Below are 15,843 nucleotides of genomic sequence, written 5' to 3'. Positions count from 1 at the left end.
CAGAGTCATTGGCAGCAGAGAGTCTGAGTACTCTGCTCTCAGGATATAAACCGTCTCCATCATCTCCCTGTGACCCTGCTGCCTTCTACTCCCAACAAATCTGATTCTGACTCCTTTTTCAATAAAATTTTATTTTAAATCCTTAGTAAAGAACTAAGAAGGAAATATAAAGTGCTAGGTTTTGGAGTTTGGGGTAGAGGGAAAGGCCCCCTCAGTTCCTCAGAAACAAAAAAGGGTATATCTCAAAATTAAAAAAAAAAATACATACACGCACACACAAATACAAGTCATCCATGAGTTCCCAACAACCAGGCTCCATAAGGAGTTCAACGACAAAATCAACACAGACAACCAATGAGAATGATCACGATGGGAGGCAGCCGGTCGACTGCGTGGAGGTTGGGGCTCTCTCAGAGGAGGTAGGAGGAACAGAGAGGGGAGGAGGAGAGGGGGTCCTCCAGGCTCTGCAGCAGGGACAGGGTGGCTGCCTGCTCCTCAGGAGTCTCTAGTAAATGTCGGGCAAAGGCCTGCTCCATCTGTGTGAAGAGGTGGGGAGAGGGGCTTGTGAGCACTATGACCAGGAGCTCCTTCCTGGGGGCCCTTCCCCAGGAGGCCCCTTCTCCTCCTGGGCACCCCGTGTGGGCAGGCTAGTCTTGCCCTGCCCCGACTCACCTGCACTGTGATGAGACTCTGTGGGGTGTGGTTGGGGCCGGGGCTCTCCTCCCAAAAATTCAGTGTCACCTGGAACTTAGGTGGGGGACCCAGGCCCTGGAAGTATCTGGCCAGGTCTGAGAGAGAAAAGGTCAAGAGTTAGAAGGACAAGAAAAGAGAGAGGGCCCCAGGCAGGGAGGGCGGAGGGAAGAACCCAGAGTGGAGAAAGACAGGAGGGAATGGGGCCACTCGGAGAGCCAGGCCAGGGCAGAAGCTGCAGGCTGGCGAGGCTGCTGCCTTGTGCGAGGAGATGTGCTAGGAGCTAAGCTGCTGCTCGCCGGTGGATAAACAGGAAAAGAAGGGGCCCCTTTAAGAGGCAGCTGACCATCAAACAACCTGAACTGCTCTCTGCTGGGAGAGCTTAGTCAGTGCTTGAGCAGCCCTGGCTGCTAACACAGCTGTGCCACACCTTTGTCGCCTGCTTACACCCTCCCTACACTAGGCACCCTTTGGCCCTGGGGACACACGTGCTCTGGGTCTCCTGGCCTCCATTTCCAAGGTCCGGTTGAGAGCAGAATGGAGGCAGGAAGTGGAATTCCAGGCCCGGATGGGAGGGGGGCAACCTGGGGGGCACCTGAGCGGTGGGCCGGGGTCTGTGCTGTGTGCTAGCTCTCTGAAACCTGTGAATGGTTGTGTGTGAGTATCTGGAGGGGGGACCATGAGGCGCACCTTCCCATGATTATACTGTTTGCTTCCACGTGGTGGTGCTCCCGAGGTGGGACACTCGTGCTGGGTTCCACCTGGGCCTCATCTTCCGCGGCCTTGGCTGAGGAAGAGGGCTGCCAGGGCTGAGCACAGGGATGTGCACCTCACAAGTGCAGGGATGCCATGCCTGGACTGTGATGGAGGATCTGCTCCAACACAGGGAGGAGGGAGTGCAGGGTGGTGGCTGGGCCCACAGTCCAGGGTGGGGAACAGACATGGGGGTGGGGGCTCCCGTGCTGGGCTGGAGCAGCCTCACCTCTGCAGAAGTAGGTGGTTCTGAAGAGCTCCACACACTCGTTGCTGGGCAGCAGGTGCGGGCCTGGACCAGGTGGAGCCTGGGGTGCATTCCAGGAGATGGGGATGGGGCAAAGGCGCTGCACGAAGAGGCCCCGGGAGTTGCTGGCCACCAGGACCCCTCTCTTAAGCTGGCTCAGCAGGCGCTGGGTGGGCTCTTGTGGGCCGGGTTTGGGAAATATCACCTGCTCCATGCCACACTGGGAGCCTGAGGGCTCAGCCACGAGGCGGCAGTCCAGGCTCTGCACCTGGGCCTCACCCACCACGCGCCCACTGTAGATGAAGGTGAGCAGCAGCGAGTAGTCTGAGGACAGAGAAAGGCCAGCTGCACCCGTATCCCTCCCCAGGGGTCCACTGGTCAGTGTGAAACCCTGGGGAATTGAAAAGGAGCTCCTTGCAAATCCAATGTCCTCATTTTGCTGGTGAGAAATGTGAGGTCCGGAGAAGGAAACCATATGAGGGAGGGCTGGGGAGGACATGGTGGGCTGGGGTAGCAGCTACACTTTCTGAGATTAGAGAAGGCTCCTGCCCCCTCTATCCTCACCCCACAACCCTCCTCAGCAGGGGAGCTTCCTGTCAGACCTTCTCATCACTCAGGAGAGGAGCTAATCTACAGATTCCCACTGAGGCCTCGGGGCTTAATGCACTGGGTCTTAACAGTTTACAAGAAGGTCCCAGAGATCGGGACTCTACTTAACCCACAGAATCAATGTCTCAAAGTGGATTCCCAGGGAACAGAGTACATAGGGGCTATTTCTAAGAAGCAAGCTGTTTGGAGTCTGGCCGGATGCACTGCCTGGAAACCAGTGCCTCTGGGTAAGGTGGGCCCAGTTTGCTGCAAGCTCTGACTGATTAGATAACGCTCACATAGCCACAGGAAATGACATGGGGGGATGAGGAGCAGGGATGAGTCACAAACACCAAGTACCTGAATCTGGAGGGGGCAGAAGCTCCAGGGACACCTGATCTCCTTGGAAAGGGGCCTCAGCTATGTCCCTGCCTGGAAGTGGAACAGAGGCACTGGTCATTCAGAGTGGACTGGGGAGTCCCAGGGTCAGAGGGTGTGGCACGGGGGATGACACAAGAGGCAGGGCAGTTGGTACCTTCCTGAGGCTCAGGGCTGCTGCTGCTGCTGCCGCTCCCGCTGCTGCTCCCGAGGTCTGAATGGCTTGCTCCCCCATTGGTCTCCACCAACTCCTGCAGACAATTTCTATTGTTGGCTCACCTTTCCCCCAGTTACTGTCCTGCCGTCATACTCCCCCAGTTTCCTCCCCAGCTCTCACGTTTTTGAGGGGGTCCTGGAGCAAGGAGGGGCTGAGTGTACAGTTCTTCCTAGTAACCTCATCCTCCTCCCTCTCAGAGGACATGGAACTGTGGTGTCGCTTTGATGGTGATTTCTGGGTCACTGGCTGAGCTGTGGAATATTGACAGGGAAAGAAAGGGCCAGAGCCTTAAGTGGGCACAGAGGGAAGTGAAGAGATAGGAGACAGTGAAAGGAGGGGTGAAACTGGGGAGGGGAACCTGAGCTTCCCAAGGACAGGGCAGAACTCTGACCGAGGGGCCTGGAGGGAGGCCCACCATCCTCCTGGGAAGCCCACATATCCATCCTTCCTCCCCCATTTGCTGATCCTAGGAGTAGGGGGGCAAAGGGGACACCCACCGGCAAGGGTTCCTGGTGGTACCAGCCGATACACCTTGTAGGGCTCAGCCCCATCCCTATGGCCATTCTCAGGAACCTCCTCAAACTCAGGGCTCTTGTTGAGGGCACAGCGCAGACGAGTCTTCCAGGTAGCAGGGCCTTCCGTGTCCCCCTCCTTGTACTTTCCCTTAAATATCGCCCAGGCCTAGGAAACAGTAAAGAAAGTAGGAGCATGTACAGACCCCTGCAGACCCTCTACGGGGTGGCATCATGGATGGGCAGCCCGAGCACTTGCATAGAAGCCTGTGCTAGGTTTATGCTCGGCTGTTGCTGGCTTGACATCCTTACTAAGCTTTGCATTTACATTTTGCACTGGGCTCTGACAACTATGTAGCTAGTTCTACCCTCCAACCCCCCCTTTATCTGAAACCCAGGAGGACGCAAGCCCTTGAGGGTGAGAGCACCGGTGTGGTGTATACTCCATCCCTCACTCCGAGGGGCTGGTTTCCAGGCCTTTCACCTTGAAGAAGGCAGCATCCTGATCCTCCCGGAAGTCCTGCTTGCCTGCGTGCTTCCAGGGAATCCGGAACATGGTCTTGGCCTCATCATCCCAGCACACTCCTGGGAACTGCCCGCTTTCCACTTGTTCCACTACCCAGTTCCGGAGCTTTCGGGTGCAGCGTGCCCGGCCTGATGCCATCCTGGGAATAAGAACAGCAGGAAGCGTCCACAGGACTGATACTTTGGAAATAGGGAGACCCTGGTCATTGGGGTTGGATTCTGGCAAGGGCCCCCAGAGATCCCATCCATCTCAAAAATCTGAGGCTGAATTGTTTCATTTTTATCACTAGGAATTACCAAAAAAAAAATCTTTCGTAACTTTCTAGGCTGTGACATCTGGAAGGAAATCTTAAGCATCAGTCTTAATCTTAAGACTTTTCAGGAATCTATGGTTTGAAAGAGAACTCCTCTGGTGTCCTGCTTCTGGTGAGAGAGCAGCAAGATCCCCAAGCATTTGCAAAGGCAGTAGCTGCTTCTCAGATGCCTTATCAACCCTCTTCATCCATTGCCCCCACAACCTATCCTTTGATCCCCCACAACCCTTCCTTCCTCTGCTAGTTTCAGGGGTACATAGGGCAGGGAGCTGAGGGCAGGGGCAGAGCTGTGGCGGAAGTGGGCAGGGCCAGAAGGCAAGAAAACAGTCAGGGGAATCAGGCAGGGCCTTCTTCCCTAAACAACCCGGTAGCAGGTCCCCCTGGCCTTTGCCTATAGAGCTTGGGATACTGATCAGTCTTTTACTCAGGCCAAACTTCCAGCTTCCTAGCCTTCTGTCTACTCCTCAGTGTAGCAAAGAAGCCCCCACCCACCACCTTCAATCCAGCTAGGTTTTCCACACTGAGACCCAAGCTGACACCTATTTTTGGTTAATCTTACCTGAACCTCTGTGCAGGCTGTCCCACGGCTCAGCCAACCTCAGCTCAACTCCTGGCAAGTCAGCTTCCGGATCTCTCCGCCCCTTTCTACAGTCCCCACCCTAAGTTTCAGTTCTCTTCCAGGGAGGTCCTTTTCCCCGAAATCACGTGGTCTCTGAGTTGCAAGACAACTGGCTGCCACCAGAGGGAAGCAGCATCTGAGAATCTTACTGTTGGAAACCTGCTGTCAGTCTGGAGGGCCCCTCCTACCTCAGGATCATTCCCCTTCCTCCCTAAAGATACTCCTTGCTAGTATCCAACCATCTCTATAACATTGCTGCTTCCCCAGGGAGGCCACAGTGTCCTGCAGTCTGGCCTGTGGTCTCTGGATAGCTCTGTACCACATGTGCATCTGTGTTCCCCTACAGTGCCTGCTTGTTACCTAGCTAAGTGACCCCAAATAGCTGAATTCAATGAAAAAAATAAGAGAGGTAGGGAAGGAAAAAGCCCAGGCCAGGTGGCTCTATGGGGCCATCCTATGTTGGCCATCCACAGTGTCAATTCCTTCCTGGCCTGAGTCTAGGGACGGTCAGGTGGTGGGCTACATGGGGCCCTTTCAGCAAAGCTCTGTTTACCCCGCTCTTTCCCTGGTGCCCTCAGTGGGATCAGGAAGGAAGAAGGACCACCAAGAAGCCTGGGCAAGGAAATGCCTCTTTATTGGTGCAGGAGCTGTTCCTGAGGGAGTCAGAGCACGGGACCCTCACTGGGACCCCCGCCCTCAGCTACTTCCTCCTGCGGGGGATACTCTGTCCCAAGGGCACCTCTTCTTTCAGCTTCTGCAGAATGAGAGAGAAGATAATGATACTGGAAGCCTGGGGCTCAGACACAGGCTGAACAAGGGACTTCCACAGTGTGGGGTCAGAGGTGAGGCTGGGGAAGGCTTTACCTGTAACAAGCGGGCGTGGTAGGTGGGGGCATCCTCCCCCGCCAGCGGCTGTGGGCGCACATGCAGGTAGCGCTCGGCAGCTGTCTCCAGCTCCTCCACCTCATACAGGGTGGCTGGGTCCAGTGAGTGGGCATTGATGAGGCTTACAAGATACTCTTTGTAGTGTGCCCTAGGGAGAGGAGTGGGTGAAATATTTGTTCTTCTGTTCAGCTGATATTAACTGAGTGTGCCCAGCACTGTGCTGGGCACTAGCATACTTGGATGAACAAGACGGACACCCCTCACCTGATGTTCTTGCAGGCACCTGCCAACCTGTGCACTCTGCCTGCTACTACCTTTCCAAGCCTTGGCCTAGAGGGCCCCCCCCCCAATCCTCGCAGGACCTACTGCTCCCAGAGACCCACCTTTTTGCCTGGGTGTACCCCCAGTGCTCCTGGCCTCCCCAACACCATGCTCCACTCCCTGCCTGGCACTCACTGGCAGAGGCCGGCATAACCAGCTGGAGTCTCCTTGCCACAGGCTTCATCCCGGAACCCGTTGGGAACCTCCTTCTGCTCCATCACTCGGCAGCCACCTAGCGATAAGGGAAGGAAAGGACCCTTTGTCAGGAAGGGGCCACTGACCACAAAGCCCCAGGAAAGCTGGGATATAGATGGAGGCAGGCAGAGCAGTCTTCAGAGAGGGAACTGAGGACAGAAGCCCCTGCTCTAACAGTGATGAATGGAGTGGGGAAGAGATATGCTATCATGCAGACCCCTCCTGATACAGAAGCAGGGACCTTGCTGTCCCTGTTTTTAGCCAAGCTAACTTTTGGCCCATAATCACATATTCCCTTGAGACAGCTCTCTTGGTTGTGATTTAGCTCTTGTAAGGTTAACTCATTCTGTGAAGGTCTTAATCTATGTAGATGGTAAGAAGTGGGCTAGCTTAGAATCATATATAATACCTTTCTGCTGCCCTCATGGAACCTAAAACAGTGTAACTAGCAAGTCTCATCAAGTAGTCACTGAGTTAACTAATAAATGATTATCCTTTGGAAATAGGAAAGTAAAATTAGCACTGAGGTGCCAGGTGCTTTACTGTGGCTTTATATAAAATAACACGGCTGCAAGGTAGATATGACCCTGGCTTTACAGAGGAAGAAACAAGCCTGGGGAGGCTGACTTGCTGAAGGGCACAAGCCAGCACAGGATGGGCTCTGAGCCCTGGTCCAACTCTAGACCCAAGCCTCCCCTTCACCCACCACACAGAGGGAGCCTAGCCCACCCTCTTGCCTTCTCCGAGGCCTGCCCCGACACTCACCTCCAGGTACTGCCCGCGCCCCCGCTGGGGGCTCTGTGTTGAACATGACGTTATTGTCCTGAGGAGGGCAGAAGGATGGGCATTAGGTTCCCCTGATGCCAGCCGGCTGGTTTTCCCCAGCATCCGGCCTTTCCCTTCTTGCCACCCTGCACCCTGCCTCCTCTCCTGGGCAATTTGCAAACCCACGACCTGCAGCAGCTTCTGGAGCCGGAGAGCAGACCAATCCCTCAGGTAGAAGAGACAGTCTCGGGGGTGGTGGCCGTGCAGGGACTTCTTCACCCTGCAGTTGGGGTCTGGACATTTCTGGTGGAAACCCAGATGGGAGAGCGGCAGTTAGTTGGAAAATATTGGGGTCCTGGTCTCTCAGGAACCCCTGCGTGAGGCATTTAGGGGGGAGATGGAGACATTGGAGGGTCTGGAGCAAGCCGAAGGGGAGAGGGGACAGAGAGAGGTGCTTTACCCAACACTGTTCTCTCCCTCTGGGCTGTTCCTCAATGGCCTCTGCCCCCACACCAGACAGCGGTCCCCACCCTGCTATACCTCCCATCCCTGGTCTCTGGGCTCACATTCTTGGCATAAAAGGCGTTGTAGCAGCCACTGCAGAACTGGTGGCGACACTGGGTGCAGTGAAAGTGCATGCAGCCTCCTCGGGCCAGTGCATACGAGAACTTGCACTTGGGGCAGTCTGCAAGGGACAGAAGGTCAGGGCCAGGGCTGCCACTGCTCCTCAGGCCCTCAGGAAGAGAGCCGCTGGCAATGAGAGATTACTGGGCAAACAGAATCTTACCTATGCCATTTTCCTGAAGGTACATGGCCAGACCCTGGGCCTGGTATTCTGGGTCATTGGTGCGTTTCCAGTTCTGGAAATCTTCACAGCTCCGGCCTCGGTGCTGCTCCTCCCACTGCCAGAAGGAAGCAAGCTTCTTATGAAAGCCCCATCCCAGGCACTTCTTGCTGGCCCCTCCTCTCAGGGGCAGTGGTCCCTGGCTTAGTTTACAGCACTGCCATCCACCATTTGCTCGAATCCCAAACTGAGGGGCCAGCCTTTCTCTCCTCTCCTCACACCACACAAATCAGCAGCAAGTCTCCATTTCCACCACCCAAGCCAAGCTCAACCCTTTTCTTCACCTCTACTGTGATCACCTCACTCTGGGCCAGGCCAGGGCTCGCCTTGGTTACTCGCCTCAACTTCTAGTCTCTGTGCCTCCACTCCTGCTCCCCTATGGTCCAGCCGCCACCTTGCAGCCAGTGTGCCTCTGAACGTGTATATCAAGCAGCCTGAAAGGCCCTGGGAGTGTTCTAGCTTGGAGGTTTGGTGGTAAGGTCTCAGCTGCCCATTTTAGTATTGTGTTTCACAAGACAGATGCAACCTTTTTGGTATCAAATGCTGAACTTTTTAAAAAGTAAATGAGAGCGTTCACCCTTTGCTTAGTCTTAGAGTGAAAGGCCAATCCCTTCCTTGTTTGGCCTCAAGGCCTCTCCTGATCTGGCAGCTAGCTCCTTTCCCACCGCCTGCCACTCTCACCCTGGCTCTCGAGGCTCCAGCCACACAAGGCTTTTTTCCTGACTTTGGCCTTTCCATGTCTTGTTCTTTCTGTCCCAAATACTCTCTGCATAGTTGGCTTCTTCTTAACTTTCAGGCTTGAGCTTAAACCAAACCGTTTTATAGAAGACTTACCTGACCTCTCTATTCTATGCACTAGGTAGGTCCATTCTGTGACTCCTAACTTCAGTTTCCTATTTGTTTTCTTCATAGAATTTATGGCTCGGTCTAATTATGCTCGGTCTCCCTCCCTCCCTCCCTCCCTCCCTCCATTCCCTCTTCCTCTCTTCCCTCCTCCTTCCCCCTCCCTCCCTCCCTGACTAGTCTGTAAGCTCTAGAGCCCACAGCATGCATCTGTTCTGTTCTCCAGCAAACCCCAACTCTAACACAGTACCTGCCAAGGGCTCAGCAGGTGTTTCCGAAAGGATGGATGTGCCTCACCTGGCGCTTACAGCGCACGCAGAAGGTCTGGTGACACTGGGGACATGTTGCCTCCAGCTGCTCACGCTCATATATGAAGCCAAAGGAGCACTGTGGGTGCAGGAGCATAAAGCTGTCTGAGGCCTGACCAGGCACCACTCCCTACCCCTGTGGTCAGCCCCGCCGGGTAGGCCACTTACCCGGGCACACCACAAGAACTTGGGGTCCCGCATGAGCACACCTTCGGTCAGCTTCTTGTGGAACAGTGCATAGGCATCTGGCTCTAGGCTCTCTCGAAGCTGGGGACACGTTGCAGAAAGGGTGGGTGGGCAAGGTTCCTGTTCAAAGCCCAGGTCACCCTGAGTCCTAGGGACTGCAGTACCTGGATGTCAAGGGTGGAGAAGTAGCTGAGTAACTGCGTGTCATCAGTGAGGTCAGGGCGGCCACAGGCAGGGCACACCATGTCTGTGATGTGCTTCTCCTTCAAGGCGATGGTGAAGTGCTGGCGGAAGCAGTCGGGACAGATGGTGCACTCACAGGAGGTCAGGGCCTGCATCTGGTGGAGGGGAGCGGGGAGTCAGAAGCTATAACTGCCGCTGGGGAAGGGGCAGTAGCCGGTGTCTGCTGAGAAACCAGGGTCTAATTAACAATGGGGCAGGAATAGCAACCTCAAATGCCAACAAGTGCCAGGCAGGCAACCTAAATGTTTGAAGACCGTCAGATGGAAAAAACCAGACAATAGTGAGACCTAAGGTAAATGGAAGAACGCCCTCTAAGGCCATCCACATTTAATTAAAAGCAAAAGCACAAACAACATGCCTGAAATGACAAAACTACAGAGATGGAGAATGGACTAGCGGTTGCTATGTGACAGGAGGAAGGGAAGAAGGTTGCAACTATAAAGCAGTGGCACCAGGGGGTTCCCTTGTGGTATCTTGACTGTGGTGGTGCTTACATGAATCTATACATGGGGAAAAATTGTGCTTACATGAATCTATACATGGGGAAAAATTGCATAGAACTACACACATACACGTTCATGCACAAAATGAACAAGGTCTGCAACAAGCTGACATTGTATCAATGTCTATTTCTTGGCCTTAATATTGCACTACGGTTATATAAGATGTCACCATTGGGAGAAGGTGGGTGAAAGGTACAGGACTCTACTATTTTTACAACTTCTTATGAATCTACAATTATTTTCAAATAAAGAGTAAAAACAAAAAACATACAGAGCTACTCTAACTAAATTGGGCTGTATTTGGCCCAAGAACTGCCAATTCTGACCTAGGGTAAGTAGGGGATTAGGAGATAAGAGGGGCCTATTCCTACCAACTGAGTATTTGATGATGATATTAAAGAATAACTGTTAATCTTTTTTGGTGTGACAATGGTATTTGTGGCTATATTTTCAAAGAGTTTTATCTTATACAGATACATACTGAAATACTACAGATAAACTGTCTGATGTCTGAGATTTGCTTCAAAATAGTCCTCTGTGTATGTAGGTGAAATAAAGCTTGGCCATACAATTGATAATTGGTTGAATCCATGGTGGTGGGGCTTGGGGGGAGTGTGGAGGAGGGAATTTGTTTTGTTGTTTTCTTTTTTTTTTTTTTTTTGGAGGTAGGTAGGTAATTGGGATTTATTTATTTACTTACTTATTTAAATGGAGGTACTGGGGAATGAACCCAGGACATCATGCATACTAAGCATGCACTCTATCACTAAGCTATCTCCTACCCCACCAAGGAGGGAATCTGTCACACAGTTTTCTCTACTATTGCATATTTGAAATTCCCATGATAGAACATTAAAAAAAAAAAGAGAGAGAGGAAAGTAGCCTATTCCTGCCCTTCCCTTCCCAGAAGCCTTCAGGGGGAAGTGGGCAACTACAGAGCAAAAGACAAGACCAGAGGTGGGGGCTGGGGTAGGGTGGGGATCCAAAGGGAACAGAGCAATTCTAAGGCCAGGGGCAGTGGGGAGGGCTTACCCGGTTGCGGGGCAGGGCCCAGCTGCACACGGCACACTCCTGGGCGAGTAAGCGGCGCAGGAAGGCCCGGTCCTGGCTCTGTCTCACAGCTTCTACCACATCCCCCAATTCATAGTTCCTAGGTGTCTCCTGCAGCAGCGACAGCGCCAGCTCTGCCCGGCCCCAGCTAGGGAGGGCATGCACTGCCAAAAGCCGTCGGATCAGGCTCTGCAACGTGATTCAGGTGGCGAGGGAAGAAATGGCTGTCAGACCCCAGGGATCCTACCCATCGGCCTGCCCTCTGCCCCACTAAGTGGGCTCTTCACCTCCTACCAGCACCTGCTTATCTGGCCCATCCCAGGAAGGGGCGGGCTCAGGGCCACTGTCCCAGAGGCGCTGATGGAAAGGTTCTAGGCGCTGGCGCTGTAGCTCAGTCAGGGCCCGGGCCACGTCACCCCCGTGTTGGAACAAAGCTTGAAGAGACCCCTCCTCAGGCCCAAAGCCCAGGGACTGGAGCTCCTGCACCTGTGAGTCGGGAATGGCGAGGAGGAGTGAAGAGGGAAAAAGCAAGTGTGTGAGAAGCTCTGAAATCCACAACCCTCAACCATGCCCCACCTCCAGGACAGCTGCTACTACCTTCCTCCTCCGGGCCCTCACACACTCTTCCACGGCTTCATCAAGATTGCCGTGACGGTCCAGCCAGGCTTTCCGGGCCTCCTGACAGGAAAAGGCACCCAGCTCTGGGTCTTGCTGTCCAGCCAGGTCAGCCACCATCTCCAGCACATAGGGCAGCTCTGAACGCAGCCACTGTAGGGGCACCTCAGTGCCTGAGTACTGCAGAGCCGAGAAGACCTCCTCTGGACTGGCGCCTCCAGCTTCCCCTTCCTAAGGCACAGTCCCACCCAGAGGGCTCATCAGGAAGGGCACCTTCCACCCAGCCTCAGCCCGAACCAAAATGCTTACAGTGCTTGAGCTCAGACTATGGATCATGTGAGCAGTGCCCAGCAGGACACCTGTCATGGGAGAAGTATTCAATAAGAGGCAGCTACTGCTAACAATGACAGGTTTCATGAGAACTTGTTTCAACCAAGTGCAGCCTCTCCACCCCACCCCCAGCTTGTGCCAGGCCCAAATCCTCACCCGGATCTTGATCACTAGCTGGAGACCTTCCTCCCGCATCTTGTCTTGGCGCTGCTTCTCAGGGTCCCCACAGGAACTGGGCAGAGGGCCACTGAAGCGTCGTGGAGGCCCTGGTTCGGGGAGTCGCTCTTCCAAAGAGCTGGCATGGGGCCGGGGGGTGTGCTGTGCTGGGATGGGGCTGCTGGTCCGGTTGCACATAGCACACACCCAGCCAGGGCCCGAGTTGCAGAAGGTACAGTGAATACAGTACCACACTGGAGTCTGGGCAGAAGAGAGCAAAGTATCCCCCTGCTGGGAAGGCAGAAAGAATTATCCCACTGAAGGCTGGCTGAGGCTCAAGATGGAAATATAGGAAGCTGGGGCGAAGATATCAGGGGACTGAAGGAAAACGGGATGAGGAAGTAGAGAATGACTTGTTGCAGCGAGTGCAAATAAAGAGCTGGGAAGGCCAGGAACAGGTTACCTGAAGGGGCTGCAGGCAAATACCAGCATCCTGAGAATCCACCACCAAGCTAGGAGGCTGAGCCAGCCGAGGTCGCTCACATATGGCACACAGCACAGCTGCCGCCTCATTTTCAAAGGTGCAGCTCTGGCAGGCCCAGTGACCCCGGGCAAGCTCAGGTTCTAGGCCCCCAGCTCCTCGGGGACCCTCGATCCCCAGTCCCAACCCCTTACAGCCTCGGGGCCGATCACAGGCCACACAGAGTACTGCCCCAGGTTCATTTAGCATGGCACAGGAGGAACAGTGCCAGGGCAGATGGGCACTTGCAGGATCAGGGGAAGAAAGAGAGCTGTCTCCCAGGGCCAGGAGGGAGGCTGACTGAGGCCGTGGCGGAGCTGAGGCAGGTAAGCTGTAACAGAAAACCAGACATGGCCTGCTGAGGGGGGCCCCTGTCCCTGGTGCGTGGGTCCCTTCCCTCATTCCCTGCATGACAACATATAGCTCTGGCCTTTGCACATGTTGTTCTGTCTAGAAGACTCCCATACCCAGAGCCTGTTCGACATTAACATGACAGCTTCAAGTTCATATCTGGCTGGTAAATATCCCTAACAGATGCTTAAAATACTGATAATTGAGCTGATCCTTCTGACTAGGTTGCATCCTCCTACTATCTATTTGCACACCATAATAATCTATCTTGCTGTGATTGCTACTTGCTTGATACATATGTCTATGATGTCACGGAGGGCAGTAACTGGCTGCTTGCCCTCTATGAAACGTTTTCAGCACAGAATCCAGCACACAATAGATCGTTAAGCAATATTAAGTTCTCTCAATTTTGCTCTCACCTAGAAAAGAAGGCCTCTCACCTGGGAGTCAGGTGGGTGACCTGGGGGACCCCAGGCAGAGTCTGGCGGAGGTGGTGGGCACGGTCTGGGTGTCCATGGAACAGGCGATCACAGGTTGGGCACAAGGCCTGTTTACAGGCTGAGCAGTGCAGTGTGCCTGGGGCAGAACCACAGAGGAAGCAGGGACCAGGAGTGGGGCCTGGAGAGCAGGAGAGGAAGAATAGAACATCTTTCTGAAAAAGATCAGGTTACATCTGAATCTGCTGTGTCGGGGGCCAAATCACAGATTACTTTCCAGCATATCTTTTCAACCCAAGGAAACACTTTTAATCTCTTTTTAAAAAGAAAGGAAGATAACCAAGAAGATAGAGGACATGTCCATCAAATAATCTACTAGTACCTCCTCCCCCCATTACAGGCCAATAATACCTTGGACAGAGGGTATGGTGAGGTGGCCAGGAGCAATCTCTCTCAGTAAGGGGGCAAACTCTGAGAGCTGCAGTGTCTGAGGATAAAGGGCAGGGACTAAGCAAGGGCTTGCGGACACAGGCCCACCTGTCCCCTTTGTTCACCAGTCCCTTGAGCCGAGCCCCATCCCTGCCTTTCTTACATCATCTTCAACCTTGTCTTTCAGCAGCTGCTCCAGTGCTTGTGGTTTTGGATGAATATTCTGCAAACAAGAGTCCCCACTTAGAGCCCTAGAACAAAGCCCTCCTTCAAAGCCCTGGTCCCCCAACATTCTCAGGGAGAAAAGTACAAGGAGTTCCCAAGTTACTGTCGGGACTAAGCCCATGGTTTGGCAGCATGGGGGTCCCCAGACTGGCTTTGTTATTAGGCTGGGCTCCCCAGCCCTGGTGCTTAAGTCCTCAAAACTAGAAGTACCTCACCTGTAAGAGCAGGCTGAGCTCTGTCCGAAGCAGCAGTACTTCCAGTGTGACTGCAGCGACCTGGTGCTCATCTGGCTCCTCCTGCCCCTCAGGGAAGCTCAACCCATCTGGCTGCTCCTCTGTGTAGCCATATAATCGCAGAACATCCCGGCCCCCCTGCCACACATTCAAACCAGTCACCGAAGTGGGCCCCCTTCTCAATAGGGCTTGACCCCTCCCGATTCAGCACAGCCTCCGGCCCTTTCTAGCCAACCCCTATCCCAGGCTAAGTCCCCTTCTGCCATAAGGGGCCCAGGGGCTTCACCTGCACAGAATCCACTGTACTGCGAAAAACAGGGTTATTAAACTTAACCCCGCGCCAGTACCGGGGCCGCTGAGGGCTGAGGAGGTTGCGGCCGTATTTCTCCAGGATGTTCAGGGCCGTGGAGAGGATGTTGAGGTAGTTTTGGGGCTGGAAGCAGTCAGAGAACAGAGAGAACTGTGAGCCCCGGCCTGGCCTCAGGTCCTCTGCCCCCTCCCGAGCAGGCCTCACCTCCCTATGAGCGTTGCAGCGGACCAGGCGTGCAGCGTCCAGCTGCATGTAGCGGGCTGCTGGCGGCAGAGAGGTGACCAGTAGAGGCCGGAGCTGCTCTAGCGAAAACGTCTGCCCGGAATCCCTTCTCAAGGCGCTCGCCAACTCCTCGCGGGCTGCCAGGAAGGCCCGCTCCTCCTCCTCCCCCGGCATCCTGAGACAGGAGTCAGCCCCAGCCCACTGCCCGCTGGGACCCCGCGCAGTCTGTGCGCGGCCCAAGCGTCGCCCCGAGCGCTGGGGTCTGGCTTCGCAACCCGACTCGGTTGTCGCGGACGACCCAGGTCACTCAAGCCACTGTCACTCTACGGCCCCGGGCCCCACGCCAAGGTTAGCGGGAACAGGAAGTAATAGGAAAGAGGGCGGGATTGCGACCCAGTTTCAGCGGAAAAGGAGGGGGTTAAGCTTAAAGAAGGGTGGGGTCAAGAAGGTAGGGGCGTGGTCAGGAGGGTCCCAGCCAATGAGAAGGGTAGATAGCCTCTGGCTCCTCCCCCAGAGTATCTAGGCTTTACGCTCTGTTCTAGCTCTTTTCCCCTCCTTCGTCCAGGCTGATTCCACCTCTTTACGGATAGCCCCAGGTGTGGGGTTTTTTAAATTTACCTCAAAGCCCTCCTCTACCCGAACCCCACTGGGGAAATCCCTCTCAGCCGGGGACTCAACTCTCGCCGGCTTGAGCCCCACTCAAGGCTCTTCTCCAGTCGGTCTTGAAGGCAGGGATCCCTCCGGGAGGAAACCCCCGCGCCAGCTCCCTTCCACATCCTACTATCCCTTCTCCCTCCTACTACTTCTTCCACTCTGATCCTTCTCTGCTCTCTCACAGCAAATGAGCCTTCCAGGGGGGGCCCACCACTGAACAACCCCCTTCCCATTCTCCCACCCCTCTCACCCCAACCCTCGACATCCCCTGGACGGTCCTCGCCCCTCCCTGTAAGCCCCGCCTCTTCCCCAAGGGGCAGCCCCTGTTCAGTCTAAGCGGTCCCACTTATCCTAGCCCCTCCCCCGGACAGCCCC

General features: G+C 54.6%; 2 protein-coding genes across 4 annotated transcripts; both read right to left on the bottom strand.

Annotated features, from left to right (window-relative positions):
- Nucleotides 1-111: 111 nt before the first annotated feature.
- IRF9 (interferon regulatory factor 9) lies at nt 112-5,311 on the bottom strand. Of its 2 annotated transcripts, XR_004137261.2 has the most exons (10): nt 4,784-5,311; nt 3,870-4,050; nt 3,371-3,554; nt 2,994-3,124; nt 2,814-2,907; nt 2,639-2,710; nt 1,673-2,014; nt 1,381-1,562; nt 673-788; nt 514-536 (listed from the first exon to the last, which is right to left on the bottom strand). XR_004137261.2 is itself a non-coding variant. In XM_010995767.3 (9 exons), exons 2-9 carry the CDS (start codon nt 4,047-4,049, stop codon nt 411-413), a joined length of 1,245 nt encoding a protein of 414 aa, XP_010994069.1. In that variant the 5' UTR covers nt 4,050; nt 4,784-5,311; the 3' UTR covers nt 112-410. The 2 variants fall into 2 exon arrangements, 1 of the variants encoding a protein (XP_010994069.1); XM_010995767.3 differs by lacking the exon at nt 1,381-1,562 and having other exon boundaries at nt 112-536.
- Nucleotides 5,312-5,454: 143 nt separating this feature from the next.
- On the bottom strand, nt 5,455-15,710 carry RNF31 (ring finger protein 31). 2 transcript variants are annotated; one of them, XM_010995766.3, is made up of 21 exons: nt 14,797-15,707; nt 14,569-14,715; nt 14,265-14,420; nt 13,988-14,047; nt 13,807-13,882; nt 13,399-13,576; nt 12,551-12,938; nt 12,088-12,378; nt 11,584-11,832; nt 11,287-11,472; nt 10,969-11,175; nt 9,355-9,528; nt 9,173-9,271; nt 8,994-9,083; nt 7,797-7,911; nt 7,576-7,694; nt 7,199-7,312; nt 7,010-7,067; nt 6,185-6,281; nt 5,708-5,876; nt 5,455-5,597 (listed from the first exon to the last, which is right to left on the bottom strand). In XM_010995766.3, exons 1-21 carry the CDS (start codon nt 14,986-14,988, stop codon nt 5,544-5,546), a joined length of 3,219 nt encoding a protein of 1,072 aa, XP_010994068.1. In that variant the 5' UTR covers nt 14,989-15,707; the 3' UTR covers nt 5,455-5,543. The 2 variants fall into 2 exon arrangements, 1 of the variants encoding a protein (XP_010994068.1); XR_010380914.1 differs by lacking the exons at nt 5,455-5,597; nt 5,708-5,876; nt 6,185-6,281 and having other exon boundaries at nt 7,550-7,694; nt 14,797-15,710.
- Between the last annotated feature and the right edge of the window lie 133 nt (nt 15,711-15,843).

This window comes from Camelus dromedarius, chromosome 5 (assembly GCF_036321535.1).
Source record: "Camelus dromedarius isolate mCamDro1 chromosome 5, mCamDro1.pat, whole genome shotgun sequence".
Taxonomy (NCBI): Eukaryota; Metazoa; Chordata; class Mammalia; order Artiodactyla; family Camelidae; genus Camelus; species Camelus dromedarius.
The sequence above is the reverse complement of the archived record's forward strand: the minus strand, read 5'-3'. Positions and strand labels throughout refer to the sequence as shown.

What these genes read in the sequence shown, in the direction of transcription:
- IRF9 (XM_010995767.3), bottom strand. Translation starts at nt 4,049, where the DNA reads ATGGCATCAGGCCGGGCACGCTGCACCCGAAAGCTCCGGAACTGGGTA. An exon ending in ACCACCAGGAACCCTTGCCG is followed by an intron (nt 3,125 to 3,370) that starts GTGGGTGTCCCC and finishes AATATTCCACAG; the next exon opens with CTCAGCCAGTGACCCAGAAA. An exon ending in AACCACCTACTTCTGCAGAG is followed by an intron (nt 789 to 1,672) that starts GTGAGGCTGCTC and finishes TTTCTCTCTCAG; the next exon opens with ACCTGGCCAGATACTTCCAG.
- RNF31 (XM_010995766.3), bottom strand. Translation starts at nt 14,988, where the DNA reads ATGCCGGGGGAGGAGGAGGAGCGGGCCTTCCTGGCAGCCCGCGAGGAG. An exon ending in GGCTCCAGAAGCTGCTGCAG is followed by an intron (nt 7,068 to 7,198) that starts GTCGTGGGTTTG and finishes TGCCCTCCTCAG; the next exon opens with GACAATAACGTCATGTTCAA. An exon ending in GGTTATGCCGGCCTCTGCCA is followed by an intron (nt 5,877 to 6,184) that starts GTGAGTGCCAGG and finishes TCCTCTCCCTAG; the next exon opens with GGCACACTACAAAGAGTATC.